At 47.8% G+C, this 16,444-nt stretch overlaps 1 protein-coding gene across 18 annotated transcripts in view; it reads right to left on the reverse strand.

Moving 5' to 3' along the window:
• The window catches only part of AKAP9 (A-kinase anchoring protein 9), a 168,644-nt gene that overhangs the window by 957 nt on the left and 151,243 nt on the right, over positions 1–16,444 (reverse strand). For 17 of the 18 annotated variants that reach the window (NM_001375381.1, NM_001082351.2, XM_089315001.1 and 14 more), the window contains 11 exons: positions 14,111–14,330; positions 13,225–13,375; positions 10,882–11,550; positions 10,443–10,651; positions 10,028–10,133; positions 8,679–8,861; positions 7,657–7,857; positions 4,896–5,128; positions 3,212–3,297; positions 2,059–2,188; positions 1,420–1,559 (listed from right to left, as the gene is read on the reverse strand). In NM_001375381.1, the coding sequence (NP_001362310.1) occupies positions 1,420–1,559; positions 2,059–2,188; positions 3,212–3,297; positions 4,896–5,128; positions 7,657–7,857; positions 8,679–8,861; positions 10,028–10,133; positions 10,443–10,651; positions 10,882–11,550; positions 13,225–13,375; positions 14,111–14,330 (2,328 nt within the window). Of the gene's footprint in view, positions 1–1,419; positions 1,560–2,058; positions 2,189–3,211; positions 3,298–4,895; positions 5,129–7,656; positions 7,858–8,678; positions 8,862–10,027; positions 10,134–10,442; positions 10,652–10,881; positions 11,551–13,224; positions 13,376–14,110; positions 14,347–16,444 lie in introns of all 18 variants that reach the window. The other variant, XR_016222257.1, reaches the window with a different exon arrangement.

A 16,444-nucleotide genomic window follows, 5' to 3' on the forward strand; every position in this document is an offset into this window, starting at 1 on the left:
GATCCCCAATACAGCCTGAAAAATGTCTTCAAAAATCCTGGTCTTGTGGAATTCTGATGCCTACAACAATACAAGTCAAACCAAGCCTCAGCTATGACAGTAAATGTTTCCTATTACTACAAGCTGCTTGGGTTAAACGATCTTTTAAAAAAATGTTTCATTTGTTTATTGGAGAGGCAGACAAATTTGGGGGAAAGAGAAAGACGGGGAGCCCCCACGCATTTGTTCACTCTCCAGATGCCTACAACAGCCACGGTTGTGCCGGGGGGGAAACAAAGTGGGGAACATAATCCAGGTGTCCTGTGTGGGTGGCAGAAACCCAATGACTTGCCATCACTGCTACCTCTTGAGGTTTTCATTGGCAGGAAGCTGGAGTCAACAGCCAAGGCTGGGAACGGAGCCCAGGCACCCCAAGGTGGGATGCAGGCATCTTAAGCACTAAGCTCAATGTCCCATAGGGCCAGCACTGTGCCGTAATGGGCTAATCTTCCACTTATGGGTGCTGGTTCGTATCCCAGCTGCTCCTCTTCAAATCCAGCTCTCTGCTAATGGCCTGGGAAAGCAGCACAAGCCCAGGTACTTGGGCCCCTGCGCCTGCGTGGGTCACCCGGGAGAAGCTCCTGGTTCCTGGCCTAGGAAAGGCTCAGCTCCAACCACTGTGGCTGTTTGGGGTGAACTAGCAGATGGAGATGGTTCTCTCTGTTTCTGTAGCTCCACCTCTCAAAGAAAATCTTAAGAAGTCTGTCCCATAAATGATTTCTTGAAGAGATAAACCACTGACTTCAAATAATGTTATTATGTCATAGTTGTAGGACGAATAGAAAAAAATGGGTCGTTTAACTTTTGTTATCTTGTTTTTAGTTTTACTGAGTACAATCACTTAAACTACAATGGATTCAGAATCTTTGAATTGGGGGTGAAATGAAGGGGAAAGAGGTTCCCACAGTGAACAGGGAACCCACCTGCATAAAGTATGAAAGGTGTGTGTGTGTGTGAGCTACAAAGTCCTTGGAAAGGATGGGGTTTTGCATTACGAATAAAAGCACGGCTCAGCAGCTGGGGTACAAGGTAGTAGTAAGTGCCCCCTCCCCCGCCACGTCTACGTGCGGGTCTCAGCCTTCCTAAGGACCGCATTCTCGAGCCTCCAGGTACCCTGCACACTGGCTCATCACGCGTTCTGTCTGACTGATTAATCAGCTGAGTGGTGGTACAAGGGAATCCTGTGGGGAGTGGAATCCAAGGTGCTAAGTCACGTCATGACTAACTTGCAGACAAACTGAGTTTAAAGAGTTTAAGAGTTTAGGCTTTGGCTAACCAGGTGACTCCTGCAATGGGCTGGAAGATTGGATGATCACAATGATCAAGGGCCACAGGGTTTCAAACAGAGAAAGGAGAGCTGCGTGTGCGCCCACACAGTACCTGACTGCACGGTTCCCAGCCGTCTCTGCAGCGCCTCGAGCCGAGTGATGTAATCTGTTAGGGCCCTGTCGGGATCATAGTTCTGAAGCTGAGAACATGCTAGGGAACCTGGGTTGAAATCCGCTGGGGTGCCTGGATACCTGCACGAGGAAAAGAAGGTACAGGAATGCAAATTATCCAGAAACAACGCGAGTAAGTTACCAGCTGCACTCCCTGTCCCTGAATGGCGGGCCGTCTGGTTTGGGGATGAGAAAGAACAAACTCTTGACATTCTAACGAGGACAGTCGCCTCCGAATTTACTCAAGTACCATGTCTGTCCCCGAGGCTCAACAAATGCCCAAGTGCATCCCATCGTGCAGACCAGAGTTTCCGTAAAGGCCAGCGGCGAGCAAGTTTGGTCGATGCTTTCCCGTGTCTAAGCACAGCGTATATTAACGCTGAGCCGGCAGTGTCCCAAGTCCCTGGAAGCCAGTTCACATTAAAAATTGATTCTGAGCCTGAGGCTATGTGTATTACGTGTCCCTTAAAAGATGTCTAGCTCGCCCAATACAAAGAAGTCAAGGCCATAACAGCGGCCATCTTTCTCTGTCAGATATTAACATCCTCAGCGACTCCGGCAGTCGTGATAAAGTCCTTACCTATTTTGAAACGGCAAAGGTGACCGAGGATAGTCCAGATCTGATCTTGAACGGTAGGCTGTGTGTCTTGGTTCTCCGTATAGCTCCAGCCCACCAGAAGAATGATAAAGTGAGTCCGTCTTTTCAGCGCCTAAAGTTGTCCAAAATGTGCAAGTAAAGAAAAAACGTCAAGCCAAGCTTTCTGTAAAACGTGCTCAGCACTCTGCTGCTCTGCACGAAACCACACATCCGGTTCTTGCTCACGGGGAGAGGCCGCACCAACAGTCTGGCTTTCAGAAGCTACTGCGCCTTTGAACATGAGCATTTCTGCTACTGTGATGGTCCAAAGTAAACTAACGGGAGCATTTTCTTTTTAGATGACCTCCTCTCTGGGAGTGTGTGGTTTTAGCGGAAAGATGGTGTAGGTAAAAGTGTTAGGCCAATGTAACCAAGTTCTTTTATCATTCCATTCTACTGACTTACACTGGAAAAACTTAAAGTCGCGATTTGCAAACCTTTAACACAACACATCCTCACGGTGCCCATCCCAGCTGTTTCAGTGGAAGGATACATATTTCAAAATTCCTTTCTTAGGGTGCAAAGTGTTTCTGCTTCCACTGTGGACCACGGGAAGGCCCAGGTTTAACATCAACAAGGAGGCAGCGCCTCTAACCCCGGCGCCTGCCTGCACTTCTGACCTCATCCTGTGCCTGAATGTTCAAGCCCCAGTGTCTATCCCACTTCCCGGAGGAAAGAGACCTTTAACAGCTACCAGTGTTATATAGCCTATTAGCAAACTGAGAAACCTACTTCGGCACTGGTAAAGTATGAAAACCTCAATCACAACTGCCCACATGGCTGACAGCTTTCTCTCTTGAGCCAGAGCCTGAGGGCACTCCTAAGGATGTGGGCTCCAGAGCCAGGCCGCTGGGCAGTGCCACGGCTCCCTGTCATCGAGGACTGAGGGAAGTCACTGCACTTGTGTCACAGGATGGGAACATACATGAAAAGAGCGGGGCAGCTGCACCCTCTCCTTAGAGCAGGGAGGCCCCGGCCGTGTCGGTCACAAGGGCTCTGCTCTGGGACAACACTGGTTCCAAAATTCATTTGCAAAGTACCATGCATGCAGTCATTTCAGAGTTGTAAACAGGGAAATACGCTATTTCGACTTCACCTGGATTCAGTCCAAAGCCATCCCTGTTAATATTGATGGAACCGGAACCTGTGACGCGATGCCATCGTCGAACCAAAAATTTCATTCTACAAAAGAGTCAGAGATCAAGTTTCACGCTGCGTCCACACTGCAGAGAGACATACTTCAGCACGATCACGCTGCGTCACCTCACCCACGGCAGCGCCCCTAGCTGAAGGCCAAATCCACCGGGACGGAGGACAGGGCGCCACGCTCTGCTCACCCCTCACAGGGGCAGCACAGGTTGCTTACGCTGCCAGCATTAGATTCTTCCGGCGAAAGGGACACAAAGAGGTGGAGACAAGAGGAGACAGGAAAACAGCGGATGGGCAAAGGAAGGGCCGAGAGATAATGGAACGAGGAGGCACAGAGCAGGAAGGGCGGGTGAGATGGGGCAGGACGCAAGACCCGATCCTGGGGTGAGTGGGGAGGCCGTGTGGCCGGGAACAGAATCGCGGCCTTCCACAGGCCCGGGGAGTTCGGTCCCGACCAGGCTGCGTTAGGTCAGCGCCCACCCGTCCTCGCCACGGAGCTCTCGAAGTGCCGGCTTTGGTTTCTTCACTCGGATGGGCTGCACGGCACACTTTTGGGAGAGCCAAAAGAACGGGCGCCTGAGAGGACGAGGAAAAGGGGGTGGAGCCAAGTCCCGGGAGCAGCTTCCTCCCGGCTCTCCCGTGAGCCCCGCGGGACGGCGAGCTGCGGGATGCAGCCAGGGATCCCGAGGCTTCTACCGCTGCCATCTCGCTCACTGCCTGCTTTCTCCCCACGTGGGGACGAAGCAATGGGAGATGAGCCTCTGTAGAGACCACGTGGAGCGGCAGCAGAGGCAGGGAGGGTCAGCCATCAGACAAAGCCAGCACAGCGGGACACCAGGCTGGTTCTCCCGGCTCTGGCGCTGCTGGCTCAGAAACCTCTTCCGGCCTCAGTTTTCTCATCTGTGGAGTGGATCGATTCTGGACTAGATGATCTCAGCTTTCAGTAAAAAAATTATGTCAGTGCTTTCCTGAGAAACTGAGAAAGGTAAGAGCTGCGGAAACATCGCTGCGACCTGAGGGTCAGACCTTTGGAAAACAAAGTCCTCTGCGCCTCTGCCGGCTGCTGGGGAATTACAAGGGGCGTGCAGCTGGCCAGGGGCCCTGGGTCCACCAGGCCCGGCCTCAGGGCCTCAGGGCCACTGAGCCCTGGCTGCGTCTCGAGCACCGCCGTCCCTCACTGGGCAGCCCGGGGGACGGGATGACCGAGGCAGCAGCAGGGGCGGCCGAGGCTGCCCTCCACCTGACTACAGTTAGCTCAGGGCCTCAGGAGCAAGGCACCAAGAGAAGGAATTTAGAAATACAGAAAACAAATGGATGCCAGCCCAAGGGGTAATAAAAAAAAGCTTTCCCTTTATAATCTCTCCATGTCTGAGCAGGTTTGTTCAGGAAGGCAACCCGGGCCGGACGCATGTGCTGGGAGTTGCCAGCCGCCCGCAGCCGGGACAGCCTCTTGCACAGGGCCTGCACAGTGCAGCACAAAGCAGTCCCGCGAAAGGACAGAGGCCCAGAAACAGCAGGCGACCAAGGCCCCCTCCTCTGTGGAGGGACGGGGGAAAGACAGGCGGGCGAGTGAAACCCAACCCAAGCTTTCAGGGCGCCCGCGCCAGCACGCTGTGGTCTGCGCCGCCTACCTTGAAACCGCAACGGCTACTCTCACGGCCGCGCGGAAGCGGGTGAAGCCCCTGGGCCGGTTGGTGATCACCTCCAGGTCCGTGAAGGCCGGCTGCCCCCCCATGCGGGCGAGCAGGGCGAGCGTGGCGTCTTCACACTCCTGGAACCCGCCCAGTAACAGCAACAGGTATTTCTTCTGATAAATGAGTGCTTTTCGGAAACTCTCTGCCCTCAGGTATTTGCCATAAATTCTCTGTTTACAGAGGGAAGAATGGGAACACATTTTTAAGAAGCCGTTCACGTTTTTCGCCAGGGAAGGTTATCAAGACTAAAAAAACGAAAGTAGCAGTAGCAGCCTGGCAGGTGCCCCATCACTGCTGTCTACTCTGCAAATTGAAATGAAACAGGATTAACCTTAACCTTTACATTTTTGCCTTTTGTAGTTTGTGGGTGGGGTCTAGTACAATCTTACAGCTGCGCTTTTTAGACACTAAAAACATTTTATTTGAAAAGCAGAGTGGAACAGTGAGAGAGACAGAGAGATAAAGAGAGACAGAGACATGTTATAGACAGATCACTTCCCAAATGCCCACTAAATAGCTAGGCCAGGTTGAAGCTACGAGATACGAGCTCCATCTCAGTCTTCCACATGGGCAGTGGGAACCTAAGTACTTGAGCCAGCATCTGCTGCCTTCCTAGGGTGCACAGTAGCAGGAAGCTAGATCAGAAGTGGAGCTGGATTCAAACCAAGCACTCTGATTTGGGATGCAGGTCTTCCAAGTGGTGTTTAACTGCTGCGCCAACTATCAACCCACTTAAAAATATTTTAGCTCCATTCATCCTATTGATTGCATATATTTCTGTGATCCTGTTATTTTTTTTTTTAATTTTAATATATTTTTTTATTTGAAAGTCAGAGGGAGGAGACAGAGAGAAGAGAGAGAAGAGACAGATCTTCCTTCCACTAGTACACTATCCAGATGGCCACAACGGCCAGGATTGGGCTAGGCTGAAGCCAGAACTTCTTCCAGGTCTCCCACATGGGTAGCAGTGGCCCAAGCACTTGGGCCATCTGCTGCTGCTGTTCCCAGGCCATTAGCCAGGAGTTAGATTGGAAGTGGAGTAGCCGGACAAGAACTGGTGCGCATATGGGATGCCGGCACTGCAGGTGGTAGCTGTATAGGCTAAGCTACAACACTGCTGGCCCCTTTTTAAAAATGATTTTTAAACAATTCATTTGAGAGGAAGAGAGAGACAGAAGAGAACAAGACAGAACTCTCACCAGTTGGTTCATTGCTCAAGGGTCTACAATGACTGAGGCTGTACCAGGCTAAAGTCAGGAGCCTGGAACTCAGTCAGGGTCTCCCAGTGGGTGGCAGTGATCCAAGCACTCGACCCATCAAACGCAGCCTCCCAGGGTCTGCCTGAGCAGGAAGCTGGAGGCAGAAGTCGGAGCTGGGTACTGAACACAGGGACTCTGACATGGGATGTGGCTGTCATAACTGCAATGGTCAATTCTTGCTGCCCCTGAGTGTGTGTGTGTGTGTGTTAATTGCACAGTTATTATTACAGTCACTAGTTTAACTTCTTTAGTGTTGTTTTCTGTCCCTTTCAGAGTTATAAATCTGGGGCCAGTGCTGTGGCACAGCAGGTTAAGCTGCCGCCTGCAGTGCCGGCATCCTATACGAGCACTGGTTTGAGCACTGGCTGCTCCGCTTCTGCTCCAGCTCTCTGCTGTGGCCTGGGAAAGCAGTGGAAGATGCCCAAGTGCTTGGGCTCCTGCATCCACGTGGGAGACCAGGATGAGGCTCCTGGCTTTGGCCTGGCCAGCTCTGGCCACTGCAGCTATCTGGGGAGTGCACCAAGCAGACGGCAGATCTCTCTGTCTCTCCCTCTCTTTCTCTGTAATTCTGCCTTTCAAATAAATAAATAAATCTTTAAAAAGGAGTTGTAAATTTACATTCACCGAGCCGGCGCCGTGGCTCAATAGGCTAATCCTCCACCTTGCGGCGCCGGCACACCGGGTTCTAGTCCCGGTTGGGGCGCCGGATTCTGTCCCGGTTGCCCCTCTTCCAGGCCAGCTCTCTGCTATGGCCAGGGAGTGCAGTGGAGGATGGCCCAGGTGCTTGGGCCCTGCACCCCATGGGAGACCAGGAAAAGCACCTGGCTCCTGGCTCCTGCCAGGATCAGCGCGGTGCGCCGGCTGCAGCGGCGGCCATTGGAGGGTGAACCAACGGCAAAAAGGAAGACCTTTCTCTCTCTGTCTCTCTCTCTCACTGTCCACTCTGCCTGTCAAAAAAAAAAAAAAAAAAAAAAAAAAAAAAAAAAAAAAAAAAAAAAAAAATTTACATTCACCTCACAGTTGGAGTAAGTATTCCAACAACTTTTTTCTTTTTGTTTTGAATCCAGTGTTAACTGGCTAAGGTAGTTTTACTGGAATAACCATTGAGAGTCATCAGAGAGGCTATGCAGAGGGCTTCTCGTCTCATGGGGAACAATACTCTTACCCTGACAGTAGCGGAACTTCTGTTGGGTGTTGAAAGGACAACATTATGGGAGGTGGGAGAGTTCTAGGTGCTGCCCCGGCAATAAACAGAGTGAAATGTGGCAGTCTTGGCCATGCCTCTCTACAAGTCCCCTGTGACCAGAGGCCTGCATTTGTATTCAGACACGATACACAGGCCCAGAGACATGGGCCCCACGCGTCAGTCTGCTCAGTGAAGCTCGGGGAGAAGACGGCAAGCAGGGGCAGCGGTGGTGCGAGGGCGGGGAGCCCGCTACCTTTAGGGCGGCGTTTTCAGAATCGGGGCTCAGGTGCTGGAGCAGAGCATCATTCCTCAGCTCGGCTTTCAGTTTGCACACTTCGGCTTCCGCCCTCTTCAGGGATTTCTGGAGAGCTGCCTTTTCCCTGCTCCACACTTCTTTTTCAGAAGCAATGATGGCTTCAATGCTGGCACCACCACTGAATGCAAACCTAGAAGACTGCAGACCACAGCCCACTTACATGAACTGCAAGAACTTCGACATTAAACAGTTTAAAGGGATTCCCATCCTGGGCACCTTGTCCCAGCTTCTTCACCTCAGTTAGCAGAAGTTCAAAGCCAATCTCAAATGACATTACAGAATATTCACTCACTTGGAGTACATGTTCCTTTGCTAAGCAGGTTAGCTTTCTAACCAACACTTCTTGAGGAGGACTGGCCACAGAAGTGGTTTAGCAGACTTACAGACCATCTGGGTCCAAATGCTGACACCTCATGTGAGGACAAACAAGCCAGTGTGTGGGTAAGTCGTGGAGCCCCGGAGGGCAGGTGCCTCTCCCACCTGACCATTCAGCTGTCTCACACGGCTGTGCTCTCTACTGCTGATCACAGAAAGGAGCTATTTGTTTTGTAGTTATTAGATGGAAAAAGCTTAAATTTCCAGAGTAGTCTATTGGATTGAAAATTACAACAGAACAGCATCTTTCATTTGCATCATAAACACATTAACAGATAAATAACTGGAGCGGTCAGGGCCCACACTGGAACATTTCTTTCCACGTGGCTGCTGTCAGTCTCTAGATAGTAAAGTACCTGGATCTCAGGTTGACTAAAATTCCAGTTCAATTCTGAGTCTGGTACAGAGAAGGCTTCCCACATAACATATTGTTAATATGACTGTCATGCCTATAAAGTTTCCCACCGATCCTACTTCGGATACTTGACATTTTTACATGATCACAGTTAAAAACTCAAACTAGACAGTAGAACTTAAAAGTGTGCACTACTTCTACTGGGCAGACATGCTGAAAACAGACGTACATAGTCTCTGCCGGCTCCTGTCTGCCGATACCACCTGGTCTGCTCTTCCAGCTTCATAACCATGTTCCTCAAGTCATTCTTTTCATCGGTGAGTTGGCTGATGTGGCCTGTCAGCTCAGCGTTTTGTCTCAGTAGTCTTTCCGTCAGTGAGCCACAAGGAGTACTTGGGGACACTATGCTAGGCTGCAAAAATAAAATGGCACAAGGTCACCTAAGCACAAGTGAATATGAACTATGCACCTCAAGGTGTGAACAGGAGCTGAGGGCAACAGATTTCATGAGCAGTGTGCGAGTTGAATCAGAGCTGTTACCTAGTGGGACAGAAGACAGGGACAGCAGAGTAAGCACTCGGAACAGCAGGTGTAAGGTTCCAGTGGCAGTGCGGTGCTTTTGGGGAGGTGCAAGTTGCTTGCTAACTTCATTCCACGGCCATCAGACCTACAGCAGGTGATGGATTTTGGCAAGAGTATGACACCAATCCCTTTCTGCAGACTGTCAGGAAGTCTGAGTCAGCCCAGAGACGAGACAGTGAGAGCCTGAATGGAGCAATGACGAGGACAGAGTCCAGGGCGCCAGGCAGACATTTAGAAGCAGAAGGCACAGGACTTGGTGAGTCTCAGACGCACAGGTAATGGTGAGGAAGGTGGTCCAAGACGACTCCCGGCTCTCTACATGGGGGGCTGCTGCGTGCAGACAGTGTAGGATCTGGGGCAGGAAGCAGCGAGGGAAGATGGTCAGTTTAGACTGTGCCTGGAGGTCCCTCAGGTCACTCTGGGGAACATTTCCTCAACGAAAGATGTAACTTTCCATAACTAACTGAAAATGTGAGCGTAGCTCACAGCACAAAGATGTAGACCAGGAGATAAGCTGCAAACGGCGAGACTTGTCACTGGACCCGTAGAACTCAGTGCAGCGGGAGGCACACAGTAGGCGCTCAATGTCAGTATTTGTTTAGTAATAAATCCAGTGACCGCTCAGGCTGTGGGCAGGAATGAGCTTTACCATGAAGGTGACAGGTGAAGGACTGAGAACAGTACTAGGACAGAAGAGGTCAAAACTGGCGAATGCTACAGAGAAGTTGAGAGACTGAGGAAGACAGAGACAGCAAAGCTTCACCAGATTAGTCAACTGTGAAGACGGGGAGGAGCCTCGGGGTGGAGTCACCAAGTGGTGAGCGTAGGAGCCAGACGGATCTTTCAGGAAGCTCTCTTACTGCAGGAAGTGGTCAGTACACTCAGTAACAACAGAAGTTAATCCCCACCCTCACCCCAGCCTTTTACTGCCTTCTACTGGGGGTAATTGAGCAGCATTAGTATTTACAATTAGTAAAAATGCTTTAAGAGTCTTACCTCTTCACGCAGCTGGCCAGTCAATCTCTGCAGCTGTAAAATAATCCCATCAATATTTTCCTGAACCCAAATGAAATCCTCATCATCTGCTGTTTCAAACTGTAGTCTTTAAGAAAGACAACAAGAAAAAGTCACCTGGGGTCGTTTACTGACACAAACATAACAGATGGACTGATGCTCTGTCACCTGTCACCTCCCCCTGGTATACAGGTTCTCCTGCCCCACAAGGTGCCCACTGTCCCCACATGTGTGGGTTTTGTTACAGAATAGCACCTGCTAATGTAAACATGCACTCCCTTTCCCACGGCAGCTCCCACCCTTACGGCAGCTCCCACCCTTGGATGGTTTTTAGCAGGGGACAGAGTCTGTTCAGCCTAACACTGCTATTTCCAAAGACCAGGTAGAAAGGCCTAACCTATTATAGGCTTTCTGGGATAGATGCTGTAGTTTTGAAGCCACATGTTGAAGCTTTTGTCTGATCATTTCTAATTCGGGATTACAGTCAGTTCCACCTCCATTCATTTCAATCAGTTTAGGATAGCTTGATTCCTTTGTCTCGCCTTCTATTTTCTGCTGAAGAACCCAATTTCTAGTTCGATCATTGGTTAAACTCCAAGTAGACGGCTGGTAATTTTGGACAGAAAAAGAAAACAGTAATTATAAATGAACAGCATACCACATTATTTTTTTTCTACATTACTTCTTACGGACAATTATTGTTTATATTCCAAACTTCTATAGATTTCATTTTAAAGGATTTGCACATAGCTCTTAATCTATTGCCAAAACTTTGTGATCAAGGGGCTATGGTACTTTTTTAAGAATAATTTTGAAAACCCAAAGCGTCAATTTACCTCATTAAGATTCTGATACAGAATTCGTCTACTTTCTCGTTTCTCTTCTCGTTCTAGTTCTTGCTTCTGGAATTCCTGCATAATCCCTTGCAGTCGCTTGCCTTCCAGGTCCAACTTATAAACCTGCTGCCTTTTCTCCTCCAGCTGGCGCTGCAGATCTTCCACTTTGGACTGGAGCTCCCGCATTTTCTTCTGTCCCTCAGTGTTGGCCTCTTGTTCCGTCTGCAATGTCTTCCTGTGAACCTGCCTATCTTTTTCCATCTGCTGTCTCGTTTGCAAAGAATCCAGTTTATATTTCTCAGTTTCATTTAGCAGCTCTACTATGCGACTGTGTTTTTCCTCCAGCTGTTTCTGCAGCTCCTTCAGCAGGTCCTCAGAGGGCAGGGGTGGCCGGGGCTGCCCGCTCTCACCACTGCTCTGCAGCTGGGCATGCAGCTCCCGTTCCCTATCCAGGGTGCTACTCATCTCCCGAATCCGAACCTTCTCCGACTCAAGAAGCACCTGAAGCTCTAAGTTTCGACCTTGTTCTTCTGACAACTGGGCATCATACAGCATTCTTTGTGATTCTATTTTCTGCTGTGATTCATTTAGTAGTTGTTTCTGTTGTTCCAAAAGTAGATTTAGGTGAACATTCCTTTGTTTCTGATCCTCAAGTGAAAATTTCAGATCCTTGTAGGAGAAAACAAATTTAAGGAATTTTATTTAATATTATTAAAAATACTCTAACTAGGAGCCAGTGCTGTGGCGCAGTGGGTTAAAACACTGGCCTGAAGCATCAGCATCCCATATGGGCCCCAGTTCTAGTCCCAGCTACTCCTCTTCCAATCCAGCTCTCTGCTGAGGCCTGGGAAAGCAGAAGAAGATGGCCCAACTCCTTGGGCCCCTGCACCCATGTAGGAGACCTGGAAGAAGCTCCTGGCTCCTGGCTTCAGATCAGCTCTGCTCTGACTGTTGTCATTTGGAGAGTGAACCAGTGGAATGGAAGACCTCTCTCTCTCACTGTAACTCTTTTAAATAAATAAAATAAATCTTAAATACTCTAAGTATACAACATGACTTTATTAAGCTGGCAACAGGAGACAGAACTAATTATCAGTGGTCATATTATAATTAGTTGGATGGCTGATTTTTTAAGAAGGCATGAAAAATATAGGTGAGATATTTTCTCAAAGCATTAATCTTTTCTCTTAAAACATTAATCTTATCTGGCTAAAGAATATGAAGCAGGATACACTTTTCCTAAGAATAGCAACCTTTAAAACTAATAAGTGTTGCTGACATGAAGCAACAGAAATCCTTAAGAAACCCTTTGTTTTGTAGTGTCACAGGCTAAAAATACAGCATATGGGAAAAGCAGCATTAGGGACAAATGAATCAAATTACAAAAATCTTAATGATAAAAAATAGCAATGAGGGGACATTCAGCCCAGTAGTCACGATGCCTGTGTACCACCCCCGAGCACCTGGGTTTGTTTCTGAGTTCCTGCTCCTGACTCCAGCTTCCTGCTAATGCAGAACCTGGGAGGCAGCAGTGATGGCTCTAATGACTGGGTTTCTGCAACCGCTATGGGAGCTCTGGATTGAGTTCCTGGCTCCTGGCTTTGGGCTAGCTGAGCCCTGGTTATTCTGAGCATTTAGTGGGTAAAGCACCTGATGGGGGTTCTCTCAGTCTCTTTTTTTCTATCTCTCAAGTAAATAAATAAAAACAAAACAAACAAAACCAGTATCTGGGAAGAGAATATGTCCCTGCAATTAGAGTTCACTATGCCTGGTGGCTACCACAGTGGATATTCAAAAAGAACAGAGCAAAAATGCAGGAACAGAGTTGTGGAAACTGGGATTATGTGGCCGGACAAGGAGCTTAGAGATGCTGCAGCTGCTGTTTTAATGAGCACTGCCTACAGCACAACCTGCCTTGAGCTGAGAGCTGTGCATGGCTCAGGGGTGCCCTTCTGGGAGACTCCAGGGTTCATTTTCCTCAAAGGGAGCCACCAGGGCTTCTGCTGCCAGCAGAGTATCCCTGCTCCCTTCCCTGTGTTAAACTGATGTGAGTGCTCTATTTCTCAACTCATGCATGCACTAATTCATATCTTCAAAATACGACGCAGTGGAGCAGTGTGCACCCATCTTTGGATGTAGCAAAAAAAAAAAAAAAAGCATCACATTACCACTATTTTCTCACGATGCAGTTTAAATAACATTAACAATAGTATCCAACACACAGTGAACAATTTACTGTGCCTTCTAAAACAATGCAGGATACTTTAGACAGTGGAAACTCTCAACACTGTCTCCTGTCATGGTGGGTTTTCAAGAGACATTTAAAGACAAACATAACCATACCTCCAGTTCTTCTTTATCTCGTTCTTCACTGCGTCCCACTTTGGCTTTCTCCTTCTCCAAAGCCCACTGGAGCTCTCTCGATTTCTTCTGCTCATTTGCTAATGTGTCATTAAGTGAATGTACTTCATCTGTCTTGTCTTTAACTTCCAACCTAAGTCAGGGAGACAATGAACTGTAAGAACTATTTGTCTAAGTATGTATTCAGAGAAAAAGAGAAATCAGTTTCCTTTGAACAGTTGAGGCACACTGTAAATAAGCTAATTGGAAAATATAAACCATGTAAAGACTAAGGAATACTGATGGTAGTTAATTTCAAATGAACTATTTCTAGGACTACTAGTTATTATTTACCACTGCAATTATACAATTTATTATTACAATGTAATTTTAATAAAAATGCCTCATGTTTTATTGAACATGGGAATGTGTAATCTGTGTGTTTAAAATGAAAATGACTGTACTTGCAATGTATCTTTGGCAAGCAGAATATTTCAGTATTTATACCAGTAAGAATTTTTTTAAATGATTACTTTTTCAAATACTTTGTATTAAGCTAAGTACTCAGCAAATTTTCCAATTAAACCATGAAGCCCTATTTAGATATGAGATTATAAACAGCACTTCCATTTAGTTGGTGATGAAATAAAGGCTAAAATGACACTTTATACAACAGGTCTGAAATACAACTGAAGCCACAGCAGGTATTATATCAATGTAAGTGTGAGTTTATTATTTGGATACATCGAGTTTGTCCCACAAACAACATAGCTTCACGCTGTTTCACTACCACGCACGCTGGTACTCTTGTACTAGCTGCACAGTGCTGGCGCCCCAGGACTCCGACTCCCTCACTAAAGCACTGTTCTCCCAAGCAAGTTGGGCACACCTGAAAGCCTCCAGCTCCTTGAGGTGCTTATGCTGTGCCTTGAGTGTGGTCTCGAGTTCCAGTTTGGTCTGCGCAAGTTCGCTCTTGAGCTCAGCCACCAGCAGCTTTTCGGCACTCAGCTGCTCCTGCAGCTCTGCGGCCCGCTCTGTCATGCCGCCCAGCTCCGCCTGCATCTCCAGCATCTGCGCCTGCTTCTGCTGCACGTTGTGCTCCAGGAGCTCTGCACGGAACACGGGCTGGAAATGTGATCCCGCCTCTCACACGCTGTAATGAGAACTCATCTACAACTCAGGGGCTACTGTGAAACGAATGTGGACCAATTACACCTCAAAAGTTGGTAATTCATATAAATAATTTATGCATGGTCTCCACAGTGCTAGAAGTCAGGATTTTAGAACTATAAATATAAAAGGATGATAAAAATTTAGCAGAATATATTAAAAGTACTATTATTAGGAGTTCACACACTGAGAATTTTCAAGGGCTCACTGTCAAAATGTGCAAAGGCTCTGACAGGGCAGTTACTTGGGGCAATGACAAACGCAGGAGCCCAAGGTCAGGATTTCTCACTTCTCTTGTTTGCCTCCCTTTGCAACAATCTGTAGGAATTTTCTCCCCAGGACAGGAGAGTCCAAATCCCAACCAAAACCTTGCTAATTCTTACAATGAAAACAAAATAAAAAATTTAGATCTCTAAGGATGTTAAGTGAAAACAATATGTGTATCAAGATCTTGTTTTTATGAAAAAAAACAAACAAACAAACAAACCATTAACTTACAGACAATTGCCATGGAGAAGAGTTAGAAAAATATCGATTTGGGAGATCATCATTATTTTATGATTTATGTGATTCTAAGGTTGATTTTTATATTCTTAATTTTATATTTATTTGAGGGGCAGTGAGACAGAGATAGAGAAAGTCCCTATACTGGTCATTCTCCAAATGCCTGTTACATCCAGGTCTGGAGGTAGCAACTGGGAAGAAAATTCAGGTAGCCCACGGTAGTGGCAGGACCCCAATTATTTGAGCCATGTCTGCTCCCTTCGAGGAGCCGCATTGGCAGGAAGCTGCGATCAGGAATCAGAGGTGAGAACTGAACCGACACTCCAGTGTGGGACATGGGCATCCCATCTGTTAGGCCAAACACCTGTGATTTTTATTCTCTTCTTTCTCTTTTCTCTCTTTTTTTTTTTTTTTTAAAGATTTATTTATTTACTTGAAAGACAGAGTTACATAGAGAGGATAGGCAGAGAGAGGTCTTCCATCCGATGGCCCACCCTCCAGATGGCCCCAACGGCTAGAGCTGGGCTGACCCAAAGCCAGGAGCCTCTTCTGGGTCTCCTATGCAGGTGCAGGGGCCCAAGGACTTGGGCTTGGGCCATCTTCCGCTGCCTTCCCAGGCCGCAGCAGAGAGCTGGATCAGAAGAAGAGCAGCCGGGACTAGAACTGGCATCTATATGGGATGCTGGCGCTTCAGGCCATGGCGTCAACCGGCTAAACCACAGCGCCGGCCGCTGCTTTCTCTTCTGCCTCAAACATGTAGCACAATACTACTGTCATACGTACAATTTTTAACTTAAAAAAAAAATTCCATCAAAGTTCATCATATTAATGCCAGGAGACAGGAATAATACTGCTATTAGATGATAATCAACTATTAATTTAGGCTTTTAAAACTACTTCTTGAGGTAGGTGTTTAGCTTAGTAGTTAAGACACTACTTAAGACGCCCATGTTCCACACCAGAGTACCTGGGTTTGATATTGGGTCTGGCTCCCCTCCTGCCTGCAGCTTCCTGCTAACGCAGACTCTGGGAGGCAGTGGTGACAAGTGAAGTGACTGGGTTTCTACTGGGTTTCTATCACCCATGTGGGGCACCTGGACTGACCTTTCAGTTCCCTGCTTTGGCTCTGGCCCAGCCCTCGATATAGTCAGCATCTGGTGAGTGAATCTGCTGACAGGAGCTCTGTCTCTGTCTCCACGTGTCTCAAATCCAAAACAAAACAACTCTATCTCTTAAGGCAGGAGAGGCTAAGGCTTTACAAATACAAATATGAATCTACGATATATGAACTAGGTTTCAACAGATTCTACTAACATAAAAATCTCTAAAATAATCTTTATTTATGCCTATGTAGAAAGGAATATGCTTATTTTATTTTATTTTTTGGAGAGACAGAGAGAAAGGTCTTCCCTCCACTGGTTCACCCCGCAAATGGCTGCCATGGCCAGCGCACTGCGCCGATCTGAAGCCAGGAGCCAGGTGCTTCTCCTGGTCTCCCACATGGGTGCAGGGCCCAAGCACTTGGGCCATCCTCCACTGCCCTCCCGGG

The sequence above is a fragment of the Oryctolagus cuniculus genome, chromosome 16, assembly GCF_051225735.1.
Source record: "Oryctolagus cuniculus isolate XC-2025 breed Fujian yellow rabbit chromosome 16, ASM5122573v1, whole genome shotgun sequence".
Classification (NCBI taxonomy): domain Eukaryota; kingdom Metazoa; phylum Chordata; class Mammalia; order Lagomorpha; family Leporidae; genus Oryctolagus; species Oryctolagus cuniculus.